The sequence below is a fragment of the Acanthopagrus latus genome, chromosome 8, assembly GCF_904848185.1.
Source record: "Acanthopagrus latus isolate v.2019 chromosome 8, fAcaLat1.1, whole genome shotgun sequence".
Taxonomy (NCBI): Eukaryota; Metazoa; Chordata; class Actinopteri; order Spariformes; family Sparidae; genus Acanthopagrus; species Acanthopagrus latus.
The window spans coordinates 28805216-28831794 of record NC_051046.1 but is presented as its reverse complement, the minus strand read 5'-3'; the positions used below and the strand labels follow the sequence as shown (position 1 = coordinate 28831794).

At 39.4% G+C, this 26579-nt stretch overlaps 1 protein-coding gene across 3 annotated transcripts; it reads left to right on the top strand.

The window, feature by feature from the left end:
• The first annotated feature begins 507 nt into the window (after positions 1-507).
• LOC119025113 (paired box protein Pax-6-like) lies at positions 508-25022 on the top strand. 3 transcript variants are annotated; one of them, XM_037108474.1, is made up of 11 exons: positions 508-629; positions 5652-5705; positions 12143-12273; positions 13959-14174; positions 15514-15676; positions 18740-18892; positions 20101-20183; positions 20667-20817; positions 21693-21802; positions 22197-22338; positions 22760-25022. In XM_037108474.1, exons 1-11 carry the CDS (start codon positions 617-619, stop codon positions 22843-22845), a joined length of 1302 nt encoding a protein of 433 aa, XP_036964369.1. In that variant the 5' UTR covers positions 508-616; the 3' UTR covers positions 22846-25022. The 3 variants fall into 3 exon arrangements, with proteins under 3 accessions (XP_036964369.1, XP_036964371.1, XP_036964370.1); XM_037108476.1 differs by lacking the exon at positions 508-629 and adding an exon at positions 983-1740; XM_037108475.1 differs by lacking the exon at positions 508-629 and adding an exon at positions 2483-3058 and having other exon boundaries at positions 22760-25021.
• Positions 25023-26579: the final 1557 nt, after the last annotated feature.

The window sequence follows — 26579 nt, the reverse complement described above, 5'->3', positions numbered from 1 at the left end:
ACACCTTGGAGATGCAGTGGAGTTCCTCCTGGTGCAGCAGGAAGAAGGAGGAAGGAGAAACTCTTCTACCTCTTCTGGTCCAGTGTCTGTTTGTGAGTTGGTAACTGGCCCAAACCATGAAAACCTGCCCCAGATAAAAAGTACACTAAGTGAAGGATAAAGTATGTCTTAATACTGTTAATCATACTTCAAATATAGGCTGTATGTACAGTCTGCCCTGACTGCTCAATGTCATGCCAATAAAGCACAATGAAGCGAAGTGAGGCTGAGAGAGGGAGGAGTGTGGGAGAGTGATCACACGCACGCGCGCACACACACACACACACACACACACACACACACACACACACACACAGACACACACACACACACACACACAAACAGGCTCTCACCAATGGAGCTGGAAGCCTCCCCTCCTCTCTCTCCCCATCCTCTCTCTGTGAAAGTCTCTCGGCCCTCCCACTCACCCCTCCTCTCACCTCCCTCCTCCTCAGTGGAGCAGCTCTGCCTCTCTCTGCACTTGTCTCCTCAGTCAAGGAGAAACTAATTGCAGGAAAGAATAGAAGAAAGGAGCTGTTGGAAAACTAAACGACGCAAAACTTTACTTGTCTACAGCATGCCACAGAAAGGTAAGCTCTCTCTCTCTCTCTCTCTCTCTCTCTCTCTCTCTCTCTCTCTCACACACACACACACACACACACACACACACACACACACACACACACACTTTCTCCATTGGAGATTGGAGTTAAAAAGTGACAGTTTGCTGGTGATGAGTTGGTAACTGTGATGTTCACAAAGAAAGAGAATATGTTTTAAACAGAGGAGAAGTCTGAATTAGTAGAAACAACAAGTGAACGATTCAGCATGAACAAATGAAAATGGTTGAAAGACGAAAGAAGTGACAGAGTTTCAAAAACAGCCCTGCAGCGTGATGACGCTCTCCATCACTCCTGTGTCCGTTCAGGGCTCAAGTATTTGGTGGAGCAACATTTGAAAGAGACACACCGAGAGGAAGGGTCAAATTTGTATTTTGAATTTAAATGACAGAAATCCTAAATTATGGAAATGTGACTGGTTTGTTATGTCTAACCATGGACAACCTCACACAAAACCTGAAACTTGTGTTTAGTTTCAGGAGTTTTCTTGCGTCACAACCGACTGGCTGCAGACATTCACAGAACCGAACCCGCTGCTCTCTGCGACTCATGCTGGCAGCAGGCTTAACATGTTGGTACAGGAGCTGCGCTGAAGCGGCCTCAGCCACACGTGCGCTGTATTTGTAAGCTCAAGTCCTTGAATGAAACATGAAGAGCAGCAGTCCAACACCGTCACTGTGCGGACAAGAGCCTCCGCCGCGGACCGGACTGCAGCTTCGGAGTTAAATTGGCGCACCAGTCCCATGTAGACCGCGCCGACCCAAACAGGCGCTAGTCAGGGCGCAGAAAATACAAACTAACAAACTAACTAACCGACAAACTAACTAACTAACCGACAAAAAACGAACAAACAAACTAACTACCCAACTAACAAACTATCTAACAAATAACAAACAAACAAACAACAACGCCAACACAGCGCTCGCTTTCGATTTGCCGCTCGTGCTGAGGGCGCGTGGAGCGGCGGGTGGATCGGTCCTCGCTCATATTCTCGGATGGCTTCCAGAGGCTCGACAGGACAGCAAGGTTGATTTATTTAGCAGAAAGTTCTCGTCAGAGCGCGGCCGAGGAGTATATTAGTGTAAGTAGATTTTCTTCTCCATCCAGCCTCAGACCTTGTGTTCCACCGTTTATTTTAAAAGATCCCACAAACTATTTATATCATCTAGAGTGAATGTTCGCTCGTCGTTCATAGCACATTCGTTATATTAAACCTTTTATTTAGGCTACACGACAAAATCCGCCTTAAATCAGCACTACAAATATTTCAAATATTTTGGAGCAGCCAGCCTTTCTGTAAAAATAGTGATATATATATATATATATATATATATATATATATATATATATATATATATATATATATATATATATATATATATATATATATATATAAATATGTGTGTGTGTTATATTATATTATATTTATTATATTATATTATATTATATTATATTATATTATATTATATTATATTATATTATATTATCAGTAAAAAAAAAATGCTGCAGAAAATTGTAGTTGATATCTACAGAGAAAATAACGAAGATCAGTGTATTAAACTTCTAGATGAACAGGTTCTCCAGAGGAGGCCTTGTAATGTGTATCTGACTCGTTGTTCATGGAGGCCCAGGATAAAGACACGGAGTGTGTGAGAGGCCTTACAACCGTAACTCAGTCAGAAAACGTGTCACTTTAATTTCCTGTATAATACGTGTCTGACTCACACTCTGAATAAGAAGACGCGTCTGCTCTCCGTCTGATACACGCGGTTTAAACACAAAGCCGCATATACAAGACGGTACAGTTGGTCTTAATTGATGATCTAATTAAGTCGGCTGTTAATTAACGTCTCCATTAAATCGAAGCCAATTAACTGCATGATTAATCCGGTCAGATTGAATTCATCCAACATGAGAATGTGTCACATTTCAGTGTTGTGTGTCGGCGGGCTGAGCGCGCAGCGGGCCGGTCCTGATGCTACACACCGGGACTCTCACTGCACCTGCACGGACACACACCGCGGGCAGAGCAACTGTCTGCTGTGGAATCATTACACAGTCACTTCCTACCACACTTCTACCTTTCAGGGGAGGTGTTGAGTTTGTTTTTTTAACACACCATGTATCCTCTAGTGTGAACTAACCTCATCTTCTCCGTACGCACTTCGTTTCCTTCTTGCGGGGGGACGGACCGCCGACAAGCCGCCGAGCCGAAGCAACCCGTAACGTAGACCGGGCTGTGGGAACAGGGCTCAGACGGAACGGTTGAATTAACCGTTATTTAACACTTAAAATCCACCACAAACCTTCAAAAACAAGTCAGGAACAACTAAATGAAAGCGAAAAGGACGGCCAACCTATACAGCTGCACAGTATGCTCACCTACTGACCGGAGGCAGGTAGGGTGTGTGTGTGTGTGTGTGTGTGTGTGTGTGTGTGTGTGTGTGTGTGTGTCCCTCTTAACATTAAGTGAAGATGATGAAGGTGAAGTGAGTCCTCTCCATGTCTGCTGGTGTCCAGCTCTCACAGACATGCTCTCACTCTCAGCATCAACAGTTGCCTTTACGTCTCTACTATATAAACGTTGAAATACAACATTAGCTACTAGGCTGCTGGAATAATGATTTTTATGATGATGATGATGCTGATGATGATGATGACGCTGATGAACATGCAGGGCTCTGTGCAGTGTCCTCACTGCTCGGCCGCAGCTTTGCGCTTCTCTCGGCTCTTTTCTGCTCATCAGCGCGCTGAATGCGGCTCAATGAAACTTTTATATTGTCATCAGTGTGTTCAACAGAACTCTTTTATGTCAGTTGCACTGGTCAAATTGGGCTCCCCGCTGCGGTTTTGTGTCGCAGGTTTTTTAACGAGCCGCTGCTAACGAGCCAACGACACCAAAATCCCGCGGACACACAAAGCCTGGCGGGTATTTACCGAGCAGAGCCGCGGCTCCGCTCCTCCGGCTCTTTGTCTCCTTTCACAGGCAGAAAGGCGCTGAGTTACAGCGCGGACAAGGTGCCCAGAGCCGGCCTGTGTGTGTGTGTGTGTGTGTGTGTGTGTGTGTGTGTGTGTGTGTGTGTGTGTGTGTGTGTGTGTGTGTGTGTGTGTGTGTGTGTGTGTGTGTGTGTCGAGCTGCTTCATGTTCATTATGCAGGTTGGTAATGACAACAGAGGGCCGCTTTGAAGCTATTATTGGTGAGCTTTTGAAAGGCCTTGGTGTGAATATCGGAATGAAGTATGATGGATAGATGTCGTGTTTTCTACACGCAGTGCTGACAACAGATAGTTCCACTCATCGTCTTGGCTCGTCACACCATCCTCACCAGCAAGGCCCCGGGTGGAAATGAAGGACAGTTCTATATTTATGGATAATCATTCATGATAATCATATAGATATATCTATCATGATTTGTAAGGAGCAAGCTGTCCTCTTTTGGGGGTTGATGGTAGAGATGGCACTGAACTGCAAACTCACAAACAAGGTGACCAGGACACCAACAGTTTATAACCAGTCATTCGAAAATTATTTAGAAATTTCACATTATTGATATCTCTTCTGCTGTACCACAAGTCATAGTGCTCAATGTGAAATGTTCATTATTCCGTTCAACAAACAATCTTGAGGCAGGTCAATACTGATTTCCTTTGTTTCAGTGATATCCGACAGGTCTGAGATCATTTTGTAGAGCAAATTGACAACAAATGAAACAATGACTAATCATATGAGGAAATGAAAACATAATGGATATATCAATATATTTGTAGGAATACATGGAGTCGTGAAAACTTTTTCTCTGATTATCAGAGTTATATCAACTGATTTATTTGCTTCAGTCTGAATCTGTTTTTTTTTATTATTATTATTATTGTTTCAAAATGTTCAGTTTTTATTTCTCAACATGATTTTTTACAGGATAATCTCAGTGAGCACACGGTAAAGATCAGGATCAGGACTTACCTGTGGGCTGAATGAGCAGACAGGCGTTACCTGCATTAAAACTCTGTTATTATGAGAGGATTGAAAATAATTCATCATTTCATGGTTATATCATATGCTTAAAGTTCATTTGAAAGGCTTTAGTTTTCATTCAATTCTGAACACACACACTGCCTGTAAATAAGCATTTGTCGTTACACCAACAAGAACAACGTGATTCGTCTTCTCCACAAACTCTGTGACAAGAAGCTGCCAGTGCTCAGTGTGACCTGTCAGTGCAGTGTTTCGTCTCTCCACAGATGATCTACGATACGTGAAGCAATTCCTCACTCACAGCTGATAGTCTGTAATGTCCTGAGGAGAAGGTAGAAAAATGTGCGGGTGTCAGTTAAGTTATGTAATGAAATAAGAGGAAAGCCGATGTGATTGTGATCTCGGGTGGAGTGAAATCATGTTTAGTATTACTGAGGATGGATGAATGTGTTCGATGTGTCCTGCTTTTCAGTTTGTGGGAGCACACTGGACCTGAGTGTCTGTGCTCATAACTTTGTGGAAATTAGCATATATTAGCATATGAACCAATCACAGGATTTATTGGCATTCAGCCATTCTGTTCAGATTGTGTCCCGGGATTTTTCACCTCAACGCATTTCTTTGTCTGATAAACAGTGTCGAAAAGTTGATTAGGTAAGAGCTGACTTGAGGAGACTCAAGAAGACACTTTCTCTTCTTTTACTCTAATTAAGTGTCCAGGGAGAGACGTGTGCTTTATTGTCTAATCACGTGTTGCATGATACAACAACCGGGCCTGAGGCGTAAGTGAAATAATTCAAGACACGATGATTCTGATGTCATGATCAGTATACCTGCCTACAGCTGCTGTGTCTGCCAGCGTTTGAGTCATGTCACTGTGACATTTGTGTCAATAATTGTCAAGCACAGACTCCGTGGTGGTGGGAGGGGGGCAACAAATCGAATTCTGCTTAAGGCCCCCAAAAGGCTTGGGCCGGCACTGTATATCACTACAATAAATGATGTCTCTGTTTGTACAGATTTCAGGAGTCACACAAGCTGGGAGACTGGAGTGGCCTCCATGATGCAAAACAGTGAGTTATATCTCTAAAGTACTGTTATTATTTTGTTGTTATTATCATGTGTATATATAATGTTAATGTAATGTAGTTAATCTAATATCTGTGTGTTGCTTGAAAAAATATTTCAGTTATTAACTATTAACTATATTATAATTTACCATTTATTCATTTAAAACATGAACCACATTTAGCCTTGTTCATTTCTCATCATTTCATAATTTCTGAAATTACATTGTTTCCTTGTAAAATATTTGTTAGTATTAAAATATAACTTTGGTTAGGGTTAGGGTTTATATATATATATATATATATATATATATATATATATATATATATATATATATAGATAGATATATATGTGTGTGTGTGTGTGTGTGTGTGTGTGTGTGTGTGTGTGTGTATACAGTATAAAATGAAAATGTTTGTTAGCTACAGGTTCAGCTCTGAAAGCTACTTATTTCTACACTATTTCCCTTAAAAAGGAGACAAACAAACAAGAATGTTCATTTTATAAACTGTGCCCTCAGAGTCCTCTCTGAAACTTTCCCTCCAGTGGCTTTTGTCTGTGACATGGGATAATTCATACTTTGCCGTAGAGCTAACCCAGATATATCGTTGGAAAGGTCTCACCTTTGAACCTTAACCTGGATGTATGTTAAACAGCTTATAATTCAGCAACAAAAAGGGATACAAGTACCTATAAAACTAAAAAGTCCCTTGAGCTGTGCTATGTGGCCTGTTAGAGAATGCTCTAAGATAAAGGCAGCATCAAGAAGGTGTATCCAGTTCCACCATGTTGGTCCTGGAACATCCTAATTAATGTTGTTTCAGGAGCAATTTTAACTTATTATTCCTAATTTACTTTCAGTTTGCCAGGATAAGTTCTCCTGTATGCTTCTTCTTCAGAAAGCTATGAAATAACAAAAATGCGATCAGTTATGATGATCCTCCCGTAGCAGTATTAATTATGACGTTCCAGGAACAACACCAACAAGGCGATATCAGATTGTGTGGATCAGGAAACAGATTTCCCTGTGAACAATCTCTCACACACAATTTACGCCAATAGTTTGCATTTTTTACATCATAATTTTGGCTTGCACCAGTTATGCCAGTACTTTTTTTTGTAGTTTTGTCCTATTTCTATAAGTGATAATGGATAAAGTAAATATCATCATCTGAGGACATAGCAACATCATAAAGAGAGTCTGTAGGAAAGAGAAGCACAAGTAGTGAGACACTTCTTTCCCCTAAACAACCAAAAATGATGCCCAAGATAAAGTGAAATACTCTAATGATTGGTGTAAAACAGACCTAAATGCATCCATATAGCAGACTCTATACTTGTGTATAGTATGTGAATGTACCTTAAATTTGGATGGTCATCAAAATGACTGATTCAGTCCTTTAGATATCTTTGTTAATGATGATAAATGAGATCAAAATGCTGGGCTGTATAAAATGTTTTGGGTGGGACTGATAACTTCACCTGATTTCTTCTTTCTTACTGCTGGACAAGAGGTCCACGCTCTCTGCAGTGAAGGTGTGTGGATTACTTTTCTCTTTGTGTCTTTGCTTGTTTCTTTGTCCTGCATCTCTCCTCTGATGAGTATCAATTCCACGCTGCTTACCCTTACATCAGTCTCGCCTTGGATGATGCTCTTTCACATGAAATGCCACCAGGTTTCTGCTGGGCAGTAACACTGGATTAAATGTCAGACTTGGTACTTTTGTCAAACATCCCCATTTCTAAAGTCCAAATAGGGAAAAGTTAGCAGCTGGCTGGAGGCTGGGTGGGTTTTAGAGGAATACCTAATGGTGAACACCAATATTAAATTGTTGCTGATGAGTGAATGAAGCACAGGTTGAGTCAGGAAATGATTAAAATGAAAGTGGGTTCAGTCATTGTGCTCCACCAGGCCGGACATTCTAATCAGCAGCTCCTCTGTGTGTGTGTGTGTGTGTGTGTGTGTGTGTGTGTGTGTGTGTGTGTGTGTGTGTGTGTGTGTGTGTGTGTGTGTGTGTGTGTGCGTATGTGTGTGTGTGCCTGCATGCGTGTGTGTTACACAGAAATCAAAACTAGACATGAAATAGAATTATTTTATTCAAAGTCAAACAAAAAAATATGATCCAAAGAAAAAAAAAAATCCAAACGTGCATTTGCTGTCAATGCATGTCTGTTTCCCTGCGTAAACAGCCAGTTCAGATGTATCCCATTTCTGATGAAACTGTGCCTCTCAGGTAATTAGAATGGATATGAAATGTGAATTTGGCATACCTTGGTTAGAACATGCATTGTTTACTGCATTGCCTCGTGTAAGGATATTGGAATCTCTGTTTGATTTCAAAAATCCAGAATGGTATGAGTTCTATTTTTGCTAGATTTTGTCCCATAATGTTAAAAGAGGAGTGTGTCTTTATTTTTTATTTTTTTGTCAGTATTTGTAAATTTCTCAGAAAATACTGTGGATATGCAAGAAGACTGATTATTTCTCTGCTAACAACACATGCAAAGATTCATTTTAATTTGGCTTGTTATTTAAAGTAAACTAGATATGATTGCATAGGGCCTTTTGATGTAAACATAAGAAAAATAAGTTGTAAAATGTGGTATAACAACAACCCAGTTGCCAGAATAAATGTTGGTACTGTACTTTCTGCAGCTCTGGTGTTATGCTCTAGTTATGGTTAGGCACAAATCTCCTTTGTTTAGGGTTCAGAAAAGATGAGGTTTTGCCTTAAAATACCTGTTTTGGGCACCGTAAGTGTTACTTGAGACGTCTCAACTTCTCATTAAATTTGTTTTTTTAACAAGATAGCAACACACAAAAATGGCTGGAAATTATCCTACAGTTTCCTTAAAAATATCCAGTAATTTCACAATTTTGTCCCTAACTGTGGCCATGGTTTTGGCAGACTTCCGGCCTTTAATTTAATTGTCTTAGAGATATCAAAGTATGACACCGACAATTGTGAACATATCTATGCTTCTTTAATTTTAGTGCAACATTTTATTTACAGTAAAATAGACATATCATTCTATGTAATGTTTCATAAAAAACATCAGATTAATAGGTTGTAAAATGTGATATCATATCAACACCTGCCTTGCAAAAAGAAAAACTGCATCTGTAATATCAAAATATATTATATTCAAGTAACAAAGCACAATTATTATTAAGAGGAAGTCAGATGCCATTTTTTCTCAAGCATGACAACAATCATTCCCAAACCTTAACTGAGTGTTTATTGTTGTAAACATGAAGATGACACTCTGCTAACCATAGCAAAGTTGTCATTTCAACCCAAACCTCAATGTTTGCCAAGACCCATCCAAACCAAACATGAACTATTTAGTTGCCTCATCATCTCAACAATGATTTGTAATAGTTTTGATCATAGACCAGTGTTATCATCCCTCTGCTATGGTGCATGGACAAACAACAATGTTTAAAGTAGCGAGTGTATTGATAACAACAGTAAACGGTTGAAATGAAAGTAAATTCAGTCAGGTTCAGTGTGAATGAGCTGATTTAAAGTGAAAGCTGCTGAGCTGCTCTCCCAGGGGCCCAGTCACTGTGTGTGTGTGTGTGTGTGTGTGTGTGTGTGTGTGTGTGTGTGTGTCCACAGAGAGACCACAGCCAAATTCACTCCATATGTCTGTCTATTAATTGTGTGTCAGCAGAGGAAAGCCCCAGCGTGTTCCCCTGGGAAGTGACACTGTGATTAACATTTCTATGGCAAAACAATCGACCCCAAAACACAAAGTGAACATGATGTGAGGCAGCATGAGGGACAGTTAGAGGGTGAAATAATCCAGCATCACACTTAAAGTCAACAGCAGCTTCTTCTGAGGCCCTTACTCTTTATATAATTTAATCAACCAGATGAGAAGTTCAAAGGCATGACAATGTGAGGCGCATCGGATGCTGATCCAGGTTATCCATCTGTTTTTCCAGTGGAGTAGCTCTGTTCCAAGGGAGGAGGGGGTGGTGTCAGAGAGAATCTCCCTGTGCTTCTACACTCTGTCCTCTCTATATATCGATGAATGAATGAATGAATGAGCAGGCACACTCTGAGCTTTCTCAGCTGAATCATTCAGTATTGGATTAATCACCAATTATTAGTTCTAGTAAGCAATAAATGATTAGCAATTACAAAGACATACAGGAACCAGGTGACATACTAACTTTACTGTAGCTCTGTTGTACTGCTGTTTAATCACTGTTGCTCACGTTGCTGAATATCCTCATGAATTAACATTCTGTCACTGTATATTTTTCTTGTTGCACATGGCTGAGAATGGTTACATGTCTTTGGTGACTTTGTAATATCCATTAGTTTATAGGTAATAAGGCCCTTGTGAATTATTATAAGATATTTATTAAGAATAAAAAAACTATACAAGTGTTAATAATAACTACCGCTATCATTAAATGAAATAACTAATGAGATTAGTGCTTATAAAGAGTTTATAAACTGCTTAAGAACATAAATAAAAGCCTTATGAGTTTCCATGGTTGTTGATAAAAGCATTACCAACCACTGGGTCTATTTAACTTATTATGTCACAGTGTTAGGGTTAAATGAGCCTTTATTGGTCAGTTAAAGTGAGAACAATGTATTTTAATGGTTGATATAGTCTATGATGATATTATTAAAACTTATGTAGTCTTTTTAATGTAAATAAGCCTCTTGTAAGGACTTAAAAGGGCCTTATGACCTATGGAATAATGCTTATTAAACCACATGTAACACTGAAAATTATATAATACATGATATAAGAATAATATGATAATACATAAAACCCAATCAGATTAACACATTCAGCAATTTGATAACACACACAGTCCAAGGTTTCCAACCAACAGCATGTCAGACCTAAACTGAGTCCCTGCCAGGCCTAATCATCTGAGAATTAGTTTTACGTGTGTTCTCAAGATTTCAACAGAAATGCGTCATGTTAGCAGTGAACTCCTTTAAGGATTAAGTTGTGTGTGTAACATTAGCAAGTCAAGAGAGAGATGGACAGAGCGTGAAAGTGACAGTGTGTGTGATGTCAGCAGTGAGAGTATAAAGGTGAACGTAGCAGTTCACCTCTATACTGGTGGCTGTTTGTCGCTAACTAAATGCTACACCTCCTCAGGACTTCCTCATTAATATTGTTTCAATTGTTGTTAATGCTTTATCGTTATCTTGCTTTTTTTGTTTACATGTTTTTAGTCATCATTATGGTTTTTATTGATGCTTAGTTCTATGTTCTATGTTAGTTCTTTGTTGCTGCAATAATGCAGATTTCCCTGTTTTGGGACCATAAAAGATTATCTTATCTAATTTTATCTCATTAATATTTATGGTAGTCATCCTTCCAATGATGGCAGAATGGAGCATATATAGTGAAACCTTTTCTGATATGCAAAAGCCAAACTTCTCTGGTCACACTGCGTGTGTGTTGGTCACTTGTATGATTTATTAATGCCCTGTTGAGAGGTTTATAAATCTGCAATATGCTTTCCCCCATAGAGCCATTAATGGACAATAGACAATTGGTTCAGTGTAAATCCCTACTTAACCTGCACAGTGTCACAGCACAGACTCTGGTTGCTGCGAGAAACATGTCAGACCTGCAATATGTTGATGAGCAGACAGAATTTTAAGCTTTACACAAAAACATACAGATGTGTCAGCTTGATATTTTTCACTGGTTGAAAACTAGTTTGTCTCCGCCTACTTAAAGTGCATGAGCTGAACAGTCGCTCTTCATTGCCTGACTGTCAAAAATGAAAAGATCGTCTAATTCCACTCATCTCAGATTTATCAGTGCGAATCTTTTGGCCTATATATGACTTTATTGATAGGACAGCTTAAGAGATGACAGGGAACAGGATGAGAGGGAGGGGAGATGACATGCAGCAAAGGGCCCCAGGTCAGACTTGAACCCTGGGCCACTACAGTGATCAAACACCATCTGTCCCTAACCTGGTTGACTCAGGTCACAGTTTGTCTTCTCTAGAATCAAAGCTATAGTGCTATAGTGCCCAAAGTGTCCAGTATTTGTTGAGTTGGGAATGAGACCCAAATATCTACTTTTCTTACAAAGAGCACCTTTAAAGCCACCACTTCTTTACGATGTGTTGGACCTCAGTATTGCCAGAAACCTGAACAGGTAAAAGAGCTATGTAAGACATGATGTACGGCAACAGCATAGAGACATGGGTCAGTCCTTCAGACAGGGTGGGCCAATAGTAACAAAGCTTCAGTTTACACTATTGTGTTTGGCATGAGAGAGGCGCTAAATGATTTGCCCTGCACACCTACTCTGACCTGTGCTCCTTCCTCTCTTGCATGTGCCTGATCAATGTGGCCACTCAGTTGTGGTTAGGCTTCACTTTTAATAGTAGACCAGTAGCTGAAAGTCTTTATTTTACTTTCTGTGTTTGTGTGTGTAGGTCACAGTGGAGTAAACCAGCTGGGAGGTGTGTTTGTGAATGGGAGACCTTTACCTGATTCTACCAGGCAGAAGATAGTGGAGCTGGCACACAGTGGAGCTCGACCCTGTGACATATCCAGAATACTACAGGTAAACTCATCAGGCTCGAACCTGATACTGCCACTGGTTCTAGAGACTAGCCATCTAATTTGAGTCAGAGGTCACACAGAAGAACACACAGTAGAAATACACTGCATCACTAGGTGTTGGTAAGGTTAGCCTATGGGTTTGGCATCCAGTTGGACTTTTGACACTCTACATCAATACTGCCCTCCCAATAAAACAACAACTTCTTTTTTGTTGAAATGCTTACATATGACCTACAGTATGATACTGAAAGGTCCAGTGTGTAAGATACAGCCAAACTTGAGATAAACAGTCCAAACACTTTCACATACCATTTTGTAGCTCAAGAGATGATAGTCTGATATCTATTTAGTTCCAGCTGAGAGATGTAGGCAAGTGGTGAGTTTGTTTCTTGGTTTAATATGTCAACAAAATAAACTCACGAAACGTCAAGAAAGGAAACATTTTTAAACCCATTTTCCTTCCTAAATCAGAAAAAACACATCTGTACACCATCTTTTGAATTAAAGTTTCTTAAGACAAGCTTAATTGCCTTCTTAACACATCATAAAACAAAGTTGTCACAACTTAATGAAACTCACCAGCAGTGTTTGATTGTCTTTCCATAATCACCTCTGGTTTGGTTGAAATAAAACCTCAGTTCACAGAGTAAGATGTGAAAATATTCCCCCAACTCCTATTTCTCTTTGTCCCTGGTGTCACAGTCCTGGTAGAAGTCACTGTCAGTCACCTCTGTACCAAATCCCCTGTCTATAAACTGACCTGTCTCAGAGGCTGTGTTCAGTCCATGTCTGCTGTCCAGCTCACTTCCCTGCTGAGCCTAATTAAGCTGAGTCCCGTTGTTCTGGGCGACTCTCCCCATGAACTGAGGTTGTGACCCAGGCAGAAACCAGTCGGCTAATAAAGCCACTAGCTCAATAGCTAAATGAGCTAATTAGCTAATAGTCACTAGCTCCAGCAAAGTTTCCTTGTTTCTACAAACACCAAATTTATGCAGCAGAACAATAGATAATGTCCCTTCAGAACAATAATAGAATAGAATAGAATAGAATGTCTTTATTGTCATTTCGCATTGTACTAGAAATTTCAGTGCAGCATCTCAGTGGTCATACAAATAAAAACACCAGTAGACAACAAATTGACAGGCAACTCAAACACATTAAGTATAAAATCAAGTAAGAAGGTATGAATCTCAAGTTTAAAAACAAGTGTCCGAAAAGTAATAAATATGCATTGCACTCTTCTTTATTAAGAATAAAATTCTGCAGCATATTATTTCACTTAACCAGATCTATTGCACATGATGTATTATAAAAATAGAATATAAGATGTTGCACAGGGGAGTGCTGCATATTTTACATATATCTATTTATCCACACATTCCTCTTCCCTGTTAATACCTGATGTCTATATTTCCATAACACAATCCCCCGGCCAACAGTTTTAGTGGGAGATTTGCATGATATGCTTGTAGTTGTTTCAGGGTACCCAAGGACACTTAACAAAGTGGAACAAACGTATATGAAAACAAACTAAACAAAGAATCACTGGCGGTTTAGTGGTGGAGTTTCCCTTTAGTCGTTGCCATGATGGCTCCGTAGAACATCTTCCAAACAGAAACCTTTTGGAGGCTAATCATTTTTTGCCCTAGGACCAATAAATCTATGTGATGCTGTTTTTGTGTCCAGGTGTCAAATGGCTGTGTGAGTAAGATCTTGGGCAGGTACTACGAGACAGGTTCCATCCGTCCTCGGGCCATAGGAGGGAGTAAACCCAGGGTGGCCACTCCAGAGGTTGTGGGAAAGATCGCTCAGTACAAGAGAGAGTGTCCATCCATTTTTGCCTGGGAGATTAGAGACCGACTGCTTGCAGAGGGAGTCTGCACCAACGACAATATACCAAGTGTAAGACCTTCTATTCTTCAGCCAAGTCATGCCAATTAGAGCTTTGCCAAGGGCCAGTTAGCCAAACATTGATCCTAATCAATGAAGCATTGTACATTTGTTACACTCTAACACGAGGCTTGGAGGTGGTCTCAGTACTAGAAGAGCAGGGGAGTCAGCAGATGTGGCACAAAAATAAGCTGGAGGAGGCAGTTTTAACTAGGATGATACTCAGACCTGTGCCAAGGCCCAGCAGTCCCCTTTAAGGCAATTCAGCCTAATACAATATCAAACTCTATAGCCTTGTATCACCTAACCTTGAAACTAGCCATAACTGCTTAATATAATCAGATCTAAAGATCTAGGATGTGTATTAAACTGTTGTCACTCATTGATACCAGCCACCTAAAAAACTCTGATTATTTTCATCAAGATCCATGCATTATTCCCATTATTCATTAGAAAATAATGATAACGTCCGACCTCACAATGTTTAAGAAAGTTAGAAAAAAAATGTGGATCTGTCTGTTTACTGGGATTTACACCGAAAGCTGATGGTGTCTATTCTGGGCCAAGTCCCATCCTCCATTCAAGTTTCATAGAAATCCATTCAGTATTTTTTGTGTGTAATACTGCTGACCAACAAACCAATAAACAGACACAGGTGAAACTACAAATCCCAGGTGGAACAGTTTATCAGATGTAATGTAGATGCTAACTACAAACAGAACTCATGACATCATAACCATGTTACAAGTTGAAAACTCATATGGTAAACATGAATGTGACCCTGTGATCCTTCCCTCTGACTTAAGTTACATAGAGCAGAAACACGAGACAGAGACGCCGTAACCTCTGTTATCAGACACTGTACCATCGCATCATGTTGCTTTAAATTTAGTTAGTCCTTGACTGTGAACAAACAAGGAAACATACAATAAAACATGTATTAAATGGTTCATAATATACAACAAAGCTGTGGGGATTGGAGGTCAGGTCAGCTGCCAAGCCAAACCATGTTTGACGAGTGATTAATTGGCTATTTTGGTATCAAGTATTATAAACATCAATTACAACTTTACAATAAATATATGTGCATGTGTTTGTAAGTATGGGCCACGGGCTGCTGCCTTTCTCTTTTAACATATTGTTACCATCATATATCACAGAGGTCTGTCAAACAATGCCATACATGTCCAACAATATATGCTCTTATGTAAGCGGACCTGCTAAGGGACTGCAGATACAGACCATCTTGAAACATTTGGTACAGTACATAAAATGTTGGTATTTATGTTTAAGCTGTACAATTAAATAAATAAATACATACATAAATAACTACAATGTTGTGTGTGAGCAGGTTTCATCCATTAATCGAGTGCTCAGGAACCTGGCCAGTGACAAGCAGCAAATGGGCACAGTGGGACCTGAAGGGATGTTTGACAAACTCAAGATGCTCAATGGACAAAACTCATGGGGAGGACGCTCAGGGTGGTACACTGGGACCACACTCACTACAGCTGGTGAGACATTAACTCAGACCTATAATAACTACTACTGCTCCTACTTTACCACTGCTACTATCGTACAGAGTTCACTCACAACCACAGCTGAGACAGTACCATTTATTTTATTATTTTATTTTTTTTATAAAACAGCAGCATATTTACATGACATGTTTATGACCTGACTGACATATAAGATGGTGGAGGGGGTGGTAGCGGAGTTACAGTCCAGCAGGCTGTCAAACCAGAGTCCTGAGTTTTTCACCAGTTTGTGGTGACAAAAGTAGGTGTTTTTGATGAGACCTCGGGACAACTTGAACCATGCTGAAATTACAATATGGTACATATGGAATGACATGTACAAATGTGAATGAATCTGTGTTGCAGAAACATTAAGTGCCAACATTTTTTATCCTGGTGACTGGTTGCCACTGGCATGGACTGGCAAGACTTACCCTCTCCCACCACAACAGCTCAGATATAACATGATTTTCCACCATTTGCAGTTTTCTCTAAATACACAAAGATGTTCTCACATCTTTCCTCCTGTCTACTACATTTTGTTCATCACATGACCAAGGCCAGAAAATCAGCAGCAGCAACAACAGAAATGTTTTAAATGTTTCTCATTTCATTTTTAAACTGTATGTAACCTATTCATTTTAATTTATTTCTTTCAAAGTACAACAACTCAAGATTTTTCTGTTGTGACTAAATCTGGACCTCGTTTTAAGATACAAAGATTTTGACTGAATTTTTTTTGTATCTGATGACATTTAAGTCTGATTTTCTTCTACGGTGTTCCTAAATGCCATTGCATTAAATTATCATTATTTTACTGTAGTTAATTGCTCACTTGCAAAATGTATTTTAATTCATGGTGCAGAGGACACCGTGTATAGATCTGACATGAGCAGCTTCCTGTCCTTTTCCCTCAGTGTGTGTGTAGCTGAGAGGCCCCATTTGCTGTATGAAGCAGACTCATATGCTGCTTCTCCTCCAGCACCCTGGGAATGCAAGAGTGAAACCAAGTCATGCTATACTACCACGGCTGCTGCCTCCTCATCAGACTACAGCATGTTTATGCCCGTGTGTGTGCGTGTGTGTGTGTGTGTGTGTATGTGTGTGTGTAAGGGGCGTTTGCTCTCATTTGTGTCTCTTTCTGCCTGACTGATTGTGACACTGAGCAATGGCTTCATTCTGTTTTGCAGTCTCTGTCTGCTGGGGATAATGAATAATTAGGGTAGCACCACAAATAACATGAGGTCCACAGGGAGCTGGAGTCAAGCTCCCTTCTGCTCAGAGATCACATGGTGGAGATCTCCACTTTGAAGTACCCTGCACCTTCACTTATCTTTGACTCACATGCATGGTTTAATTTCATGCATATTGTATCATCTACTATGATCAAGTATTTGGTTTTAGTAATAATAATAATAATAATAATAATTATTATTATTATTATTATTAATTTAATATTAATATTAATAAAGCTTTTTTGTATAGCATCTTTTATTCAATGATATTACCCAAAATGCTTCATGGAACAGGATTGACAGGAAAATAAAACAAGCCAAAAAAAAAAAAAACAACAACAACATGAAACTAAAACATAAACAATGAGGTGAAAATGAACAATGTCAGTAAGTAAAAAAAAATGTGTAATAATTAAAACATTAAGAACAACCTCCTGAAAACTGTAGGAAAAGTTATGTATCAGTATCAATGATTTAGATTTGTATAACACAGCAGCTGAACTACCTCAACTATAAATCTAGATTCAAAATACAAGTCCTTGACTTCTTGTTAAATATACCAGGAGTTTGTTGTTCCGTGAATTATGGGGGTGATGTTTCACAGAATAGGGTCATAAAAATAGAAAACAGCATAAAATGAAAAAGAGTCACTTTAGAAAGGTTTAAGGTTGTTGGATTTACAGAAATGTAAAAGGACTATAAAATATATTTAAAAGACAGTGGTTCAGTGTGATTTCTTTTTAGAAATCAAAATCCTGGATGCAGTGTTCACAGTTATCCACTAACCAAGTCTTTTAATGTATCTGGGGAAAAAGCGAGTTTAAGCATCTTGTAATTAATGCATGTGTCAGCATTTACCATTGTTCTGACTTCGAAATGGTTTCTTTTTGGCAATGTTTCTTGGATGAAAAGATCAATTAAACTCTGTAAAATGTAATATAAAATGTAGATCAGAGTCTATATCCATTCACATCCATAAATAGAGTCTCAAACTGTTTGGATGGACAAATAAGCACTGATTGCAGTATCTGCCTCTCATATTTTGATTCTGTATACAGCTAGAATATCAGTTTCCTGTTCATTTAGGTACAAAAAGTGTTTGTTTTTTTTTCCTTATCCAAATATCGATAGGATTGCAGCAGGTAAAGACCAGTGGTTGTCTTGTGAAACAAATACATACAATTGTGCATCCCTCTTTGTTACAGTAAATTAATACAGAATTTGCAGCATTCAGTCTCTAAAACAGTTATCTCCTGGTGTTGGTGTGTCATTGTCAGAATGGCTTTTATTTGTTTTTGAAAATGAACTCTACTTGTATAAAGACAACAGAATAGGGCAAACATCCAGGCCACAAAATCCCCTGAACTCACAAAAAATCAACTGAAGTCCTACTAGAGAGACCTACCCATTTCTGAAATCCATAGATTCAAATATCATGATTAATTGTGTCTAATGCAGCCCTCAAATACAAAATGAGGACAACCACACTATTGGCATCAGTTGACAATAGTGGGTCATTTACTACCTTTAATAAATCTGTTTCAGTGCAACGGTTGGTCCAACAGCCAGACTGGAATTTCTGAACACATTATTACTCGTTAGATGATCATGTATTGGTCAGAAACATATCTACTCACATACCTGCTGTGATAGCTCAGTTTTGCGGTACGTGTATGTTCTTATGCATTTCCATTTACTACAGAGGAGGATAGTGCTTTGGTTCACTGCATTTATCTGATGGCTGGAGTTCACCTCAACCCAGCTCATATTGTATGTAAGCATCACAGTAATTCTATGTATTTTGTTCCTTCCCTCCTTGGTACAGAGTGTCTACCTTCAGAGGGAGGAGAGAACACCATATCAGTTAGCTCCAATGGTGAAGACTCAGAGGAGACTCAGATGAGGCTTCAGCTGAAGAGGAAACTGCAGAGAAACAGGACGTCTTTCACACAGGAGCAGATAGAAGCACTGGAGAAAGGTAACTGCATGAAACAGTGCAACAGACCTTAGGACATCATGGAACCAAAAACAGACTGAGATATGTATGGGTAAACAATTATGAGCCATCCAGTGTTCTTGTCTTTGTTTAGTTTGTATGTGACCAATATAGTCATTTTAAGTTGAATGAGTCAGGTCAGATTCACAATGAACCAATTACACAACTGTAGGGAATGTTAACATGATAACAAGATCTTGTGTAACTAAACATAGAACAGTTTTAACTTTACTGAATATGTCCTAGGGAAGTAAAATGACACACCTGCAGCTTTGCATCCTCCTCATTTGACTTAAAACCTAATTTGGATACTTAAAGGAGAACTTCGGTTGATTTAATCATGCAGCTTCATTGCTCAAGCTACACTTGACTTGCCAGTACTGAAGACGTCAACACATTTGGTCCAACCATTACAGGGCTCCGTGAATGGAGAGTTAGCATTGACAGCAAACAGCATAGGGTCAGAACTTTACACCGTGTTTTAAGCTTCTTAACATGCTCCAAATCTCACCCCAAAAGTCATGCAACATCAGCAGACACCTTACAACACAGCACTGTAGCGTGTATGACTCAAAATGAATAAAAAAGTAGTTAAACAGTGTGCTTGTGCAAGTCGCCACATACCAGTTTGTTGACATCCATGTCCTTTGATAGCTAGACCAAACTAGTCAGTCTGAGCGTGTGCTCAACAGGATTAACAGGCTATTGTAAGGCTCATGGCTCATGACAGGCTGTAACATGGACACGTACATTATGAACAGAAAAATAAAAATGCTGGAATACGTTTCTGTCTCTGCCAGTGAGGGAGTAAGCGCGCTCGACGGATGGTTGGACCAAATGTGTTCGTGTCTTCGGTACTGGCAAGCCAAGGGTAGCTTGAGCAATGAAGCTGCATGATTAAATCGACCAAAATTCTCCTTTAAAGATACATTTTTTAACATGTCCTTTCAAAACAGGTGCTTGTTTACCTAGGGTACTACCTAGTAATTACTGAGGTACCTGTTTGTGTCATAATATACGATGTACAGTTCTTCAGAGAGAAAAGTCACTTTCATAGTGATAGTGAGTGCTTCTTAAGTTCAATTTAATGAGCCCCTCAAAGTAATCACTGCTTCATTGTTTTCTCTCCAAATTTACTGTCCAAGATATATTACACTATCATGTAATGACACAGTTTGTCTTTTCTGTAGAATTTGAAAGGACTCACTATCCAGATGTGTTTGCCCGAGAACGCCTTGCCAACAAAATAGATCTCCCAGAGGCAAGAATTCAGGTAACCTCTTAGTAGACATTTTTTTGCAAGTAAGCGTCTGCGTGTGTGTGCAGGCATGCATGCATGCATGTGTGTTGTAATAATGTATGGTTTTCATTAAATAATGATATTAATATGCAATTAGTGATAATCAGTCTAGGACAACTTGCCTTGTTGGAAGCTTGAAAAAGATCTATTCAGATATATCTTTGAACAACTGACTTGTCCACATTCAAATGGTTTACAGTTATTGGTTTACTGTAATTGTTTCCCCAGTCCGTACTGGCTGTGAAGGGATTATTTGTTTGGGTGATTTCAATCAGGGGTATTTTTGTATTTTTGCATAGATACAAAAGTACAGACAAGAGGAACTATCAGATCAACCAATAACACTTTCAGTGTATGAATAGACATGTCAGTTTTGTTCTAATACAGACCTGAAAACATGTCAACACATCCTTTACCCATTATAACAACTCATGTTTTCTATTCTGGAACATTCAGGTTTGGTTTTCCAACAGACGAGCAAAGTGGAGAAGAGAGGAAAAATTGAGAAACCAACGCCGTCAGGTGTCCAACTCCTCCAACCACATTCCCATCAGCAGCAGCTTCAACGCCAGTGTTTACCAGCCTCTACCACAACCTACTACACCAGGTACTGAAAAGTGGGATTGCCCAAACACTGACTGAAACCCCTTAGTAAAAACTATATCTGTAGACATATCTAATTTATTACACAAGATGCTTGAGCTGTATTTTCAACAGCATAAAAACTATGATTAGAGAAATATTACAGCATACAGCAACATACATTGTTCTGTAAAGTGTAACTGGCCCTTTTTCCCTGAACACATTGTGACTTGTCATAAAAGTTACTAATAAAACTCAAAATGGCTCTGTCCTGTTCAAGTGTCCCACTCGACAGAGTAAATTGGCACTGTGTCAGTAACCCAGCATGCACAATGTGGTCCAAAACAAAATATGTCCACATCACATGGTATACATAGTATATAGATATATTTTCAGCCAAATACATCCAAATAACTGTTTTAGTTAGCTGGTTGTCATATGCTACTCTGCTGCGACTGTTTGCTCACAGTGTAAGATACTAAAGTTCAGCTGAGTATTTAGACATATTTTGGTGTTTATAATTTTAACAACATGAAACAGTCTGTGAATCTTGCAAACACGTGTTTTAGTTCACACATCATTAATAGTTCACTGCTGTCTAGTGTCCTCGCCCAGTACTGCCATAGTAAACCACATCTAGAGCTCTATATTTGTAGACTCCTCAGAAATCTACATTTTCTAGATTTCTGACAACTGAGTTAGGTATCAAAGTTCTGAGGATACAGACTGCACCTTAAAATGTGTGTAGAATTGAGCCACTAACTCCAACTTGAGATTAACATGTGGCTTGTAAAACAATGTCTTGGACCAACTGTCTCCCTAGTTTGTGTGATAAAAACTTTGCCTGGGACACTACGGATCTGTTTGACCTTTCCATGTTTCATATCTCTTTGTCTCTAGTATCCTTTACATCGGGATCCATGTTGGGAAGGTCAGATCCAGTTCTCTCCAACAGCTACAGTCTACCAGCCATGCCCAGCTTCAGTATGGCTGCCAGCCTCCCTATGCAAGTAAGATTATTTTACAAGACTGCTGAAACATTCTACCTTTCCAGTCATTGTGGGGATTTTTTTTCAGTTAAATGTCTGTCAAAAAGAAAGTTAATCCACTAGTTGTTGATATTCTCTAGTGGGGAGACTGAAGACCTTCAGCCAAAAGCCAAGAACAGAATAATTAGCATGCTTTGCTTGTACCTTTTACCTCTTTGTGTTTCTGGAGTCAGTGTTAAGCTCTGTCCAGTCTCAGGTCTACCTAGCCTGTAAGTCAGAAAACATACTATGGAGTCTTACCTTGATAGTTACGAGGATGTGACAGCATTGGCAATATTGCACGGCAATTTTCCAATAGTGAATAACGGTGTTATATTCTGTTGTTTTAATGGGTAAGATTAATGTGTGCTTCCAGGGTTCCAGTCAGACCTCATATTCCTGCATGCTGCCCACCAGCCCCACTGTAAATGGACGAAATTTTGAGACGTACACTCCTCCACACATGCAGCCACACATCAACAGCCAGTCAATGACCTCCTCTGCAACATCGTCAACAGGTAGGAAGTTACTAACTTTTTTTCAATATTTGTGTCAGGTTTGTTAACACCCTGCTGATGATCAGTGATGTGGCCATTAAGACGTGGTGTCTTGGGTTTGAATATTTCAATGTAGTAAAGTTGTTCCTTTAAATAAGTCCTGGAATATTGAAAACAGGCTGGATGCTGGACTAAATACAAATTACAGACAAAAAAAGACTTTTCTGCAGCATTCCATGACATGGAGATATTGTAAATATGTTCTGCTTTTTGTACAACTTTTCCTGTCATTTTGTCTGTACCACATCACTTTGTAAAGATGGAAGGTTCAGCGAGGTTTGTCAGATAAAAAATTAAAACATGCAGACAGGCTTTTTTATTGTGTAATGTCTGTCTTATACTGTAACTGTAATCTAAAACCCCTCTGCTCTCCTTTTACCAGGTCTGATTTCCCCTGGTGTTTCAGTTCCAGTCCAAGTTCCAGGAAGTGAAGCAGACATGTCACAGTACTGGCCACGCCTGCAGTGATGTCGTTCCTCACGTCAGTCTTTTGCTTGTTGGAAATGATGCAACAGGACAGTTTGGGACATCACAGCCTGACCTATCCCTATTTTACAGCTTGAATGTCAAAAAGGACCTGTCATCAACTGAAACAGTCTATACTGCAGCAAATTAATATGAAGACGTGACTTTCTTTAGTGACTGCAAGAAAATGTTTAAACCAAATTGTGGAGGAGTTCTCTCTCAGCATCATCTCCATCAGTCACCATTCAAATTCTGACTGGTGAGGACACTATTCCGAAAGGAAAAGCTCTGGCCTGAGCTGTAACTCAGGAAGCTCAGGAGTGTAGAACAGAAGCCCACACAGGAAGAAACAGTTCTGTGGGAAGACATATTACCTCCACTTTCAGTTCCTAATTTATATCATGTTGGTGTATTTGTGGCAAAAATGACTGAAATGTAAAAGGAAGAAACTTGAAATATCCTGTCTGCTGTGAACTTGTTTCAAGCGCAGATCCAAAAAGCCCCAACCTGGAATGTGTACAGAACTTGAGAATATGGATTCTGGTGAAATGTGTTTTGTATTGTAAAAATATTGCCCTGAATGTGATCTGCTAATTGGCATTGATGCTGATTTTGAACTGAAAATATGTTTGTTTGGGGGGTGGGGGATGGGGGTCTTAATTTGTTTTAATTCCAAAGCTCCTGTGTCCACAAATTCAAAAGCAACTGCTGTAAGCAGAACAAACACTTTGCTAGCTTATAAAAAGTGAACATTAGATTGTGTCTGCCATGTACATCAGTTTCTAATTTCAAAGTGTTAAGTATTTGTCCTCTACAGTGATCAAGGATGGTTTCCATAATAAAGTTATTTCAAATACAATCACTTGTAGAGTAACACTGAACCATCCCTAGTGCACCTGGACTCAAATGAACAGCCCTCTGAGAAAACCACTGAATTGGAGTGGAAGTTTTTCTCCACCACTCCGTAGATTTGGAGAATCTATGAAAAGAGGCATTGAAGTTGTTGTTGACTGTTGTAGAGACTTGCTAGTGTCATTTGCAGCAGAGAATGAATATGTTCAGTCATCCCAGTGGTAGGACACAGCTTAACTACCTCCAAGATGAGTTTGTTGTTGTTGTTCAGTCGTGAGAATGTTACACAGTTCATCCACTAAGATTATTTCTACATGAGTCATTTAAGGTTTTTGCTGTGACATGATGATTGTTGAGGTCACATGTAGGATGTGAAGGTCACAGGCAGATGTGTGATGGTTGTCAGAGTTACATAAATAAGTCTCACCAGGAAATGGTTTTATTGATCAAAAGTTTCAAGAACAATATTGCCAAAGTAAAAAAATTACATTGTCCAAATGTTTGTACCATACACAATAATAGCAAAATAATCATTGAAAAAAATGCTATACTTTGTGAGCAAGCACACTCAAAAATTCAAAACTTTTGCCTGTTTCACTGCAGTTGTGCAAGTGGTCTTTTCTGTACTTCGCTTTTCAAAGATGGCGGACACGCTTGCTCATGCACTACTCAAATTGGGCATCTACTTAGATCGGGTAGTGACAGCCCCCAACCTGGCAGGGGTGGACTGGGCCAGGAATCTAATACCGGTCCAGACTGTTTCCAGGCCATCTGCACATTCACTCTGTTCATATCAGACCATCCTGGATTTCTGTTTTCTTATTTTTTAAATGTACTGTTTTTGCCAGTAAAATATCTCTTACTTTCTTCCTCATGTTTCTGGCAGACTATTACTGCTCTGTGTTTTTTTTTTTTTTTTTCTAATTTACCATTTAATAAAAATGACAGCAGAGAGATGACAGGAAAGGGGATGGAAGAGAGAGAGGATGACGCTTGTCAAGGGTCACATGTTGAATCTGAACCCAGTTCTCCTTAAAGACTGCAGACATTTATACTTGTGCATTGTTTGGCTTTTGACAACTTACTGATGTCACACATCTTGCATGCCATAATCCTGTGGTTGATCTGCTTTGAGCTTGTGCCATAAAACCACTTCAGAAGTGGATCTAGACCTTTCTTTTCAAACAGGCTTGGTGCAGTGGAGTTAACACTTGCCCAAGCTAGCTGAATCAACCGGAAAATGAATGCACTAAATTGCTTAGCTGTAAAAAAAAATTGTGCAAGATCCAAACTATACTGACAACCTGTCCAGGGCATACCTCTCACCCGATGTGTTTTGAGACAGCCTCAGTCCCACATGATCCTGCAAAGGATACAACACATTCATACAGTGTAGAAAATAAATGGATGGATGCCTTACCTGGTCAGATACATTCATGCCCCAACTGTAAACGATGGCAGAGAACAGACAACAACAGAGCCAAAGAATGGCCCACCATTGCCCACATCAAAGAGAAGAACTAAGAACACCGACAAAGAAAAGCAGTGTAAAAAGAAGAATTGGGCCGTGCCAGAGGAAAAAACAAGGATAAATATCAGAGCATCATTTCAGAGGTGGAGGGAGCTGCAGGATTTGTAAGGACTCAAGAGTGACGCAGAGTTGGCTGCTTTTCTGCTGGACAAGTAAGGACCCCTGCTTGATATGTTTAATTCTATGTTTTAACCACAAGGCTATGGTGGCGGTGGTTACAGTAATACTCACAATAGTGCATGTGGCTGTAAAATGTTGCAGTCGAGCTACATAGCTTGTCGCTAAATCTAGCTTGTTAGCTTGTATGCTAACTCTGGTGTTTAGCTTTGTGTTTATAGCTACTGGTTAGCAAAAGTGTCATTCAAGTGGCCAAGCAATTATAATAACGTTTGTTTGTGTTCAGGACACTCTTAAGTGGTTGAATTGGTTTAGAGAAATAACGTTATACTTCAGAGAAAAAATGTAAGGTAATGATTAGCTGGTAACTTCATCTACAGCGATGCGAGGAATATTGTTTTGCTTATGTTGCTGTTATTTTGAAAGTGACATCTGTTACCATGGTTACAAGCCTGTCTGTGCATGGCAGGCTCCTCTGTGGGGCGGGGCTTTGAAGGCAGGGCTGCAGGGAGGAAGAAGGAGGGACCTGGGAGCTGTCCTCATTCAAATATTCTGGCTAAGTCCATTTTTCTCAAAACTCCAGACTGCAAGTTTAAGCGTCAGTTTTATTTTCACAAAAAGAAAACTTCATTAGTGTGACATGTGTTGGGGTCTGTAGCAAACAAACATGCTTTTTTCTATCTGGAGAGCACGATCTGTAAGTCAGGGCCTCTGCAGCTCTGCAGTACTCCATTATAATGCTGTTTCTCACACACTTTACCTTTTTTGAAAAAAAAACAAAAAATGTCCAGAAGTCAAAGGGACACATACATTTTAATCCTGATTGAATTGTGCCTTTAATTACACATAGTCGCACACATTACACATTGTCAGTTTAAAAGATCATTTAAAAAGTCAAGTGGAAAGTGCTCAAAATGTTTCACCAACAACAACATGGCAGTCTCCTCAGCACAGAACAAGTATTACACAGGATGAAAATCCAAGTCTGCTCATAGTAACAGTCATGTGATAGTAGTGTTGGTCAGTTCTGTGAGATAGCTAATATATAGGAGCAGCTCTACAAGATTCTAACGCGACTGTTGGCTGTGTAGTCTTTATGATTACATATTTTCACTGTATTATATTTCCTTAGTTTCATGACAAACTGAGACTTTCTGGAATTGAAAGATTATCTTTTAAATGAACAGACATATGTGTGATTCATGGCACAATTCAACACATTACAGTATATGTCTCT

What these genes read in the sequence shown, in the direction of transcription:
- LOC119025113 (XM_037108474.1), top strand. An exon ending in TCCCAGAGGCAAGAATTCAG is followed by an intron (nt 20,184 to 20,666) that starts GTAACCTCTTAG and finishes TGGAACATTCAG; the next exon opens with GTTTGGTTTTCCAACAGACG. An exon ending in CTCTGCAACATCGTCAACAG is followed by an intron (nt 22,339 to 22,759) that starts GTAGGAAGTTAC and finishes TCCTTTTACCAG; the next exon opens with GTCTGATTTCCCCTGGTGTT.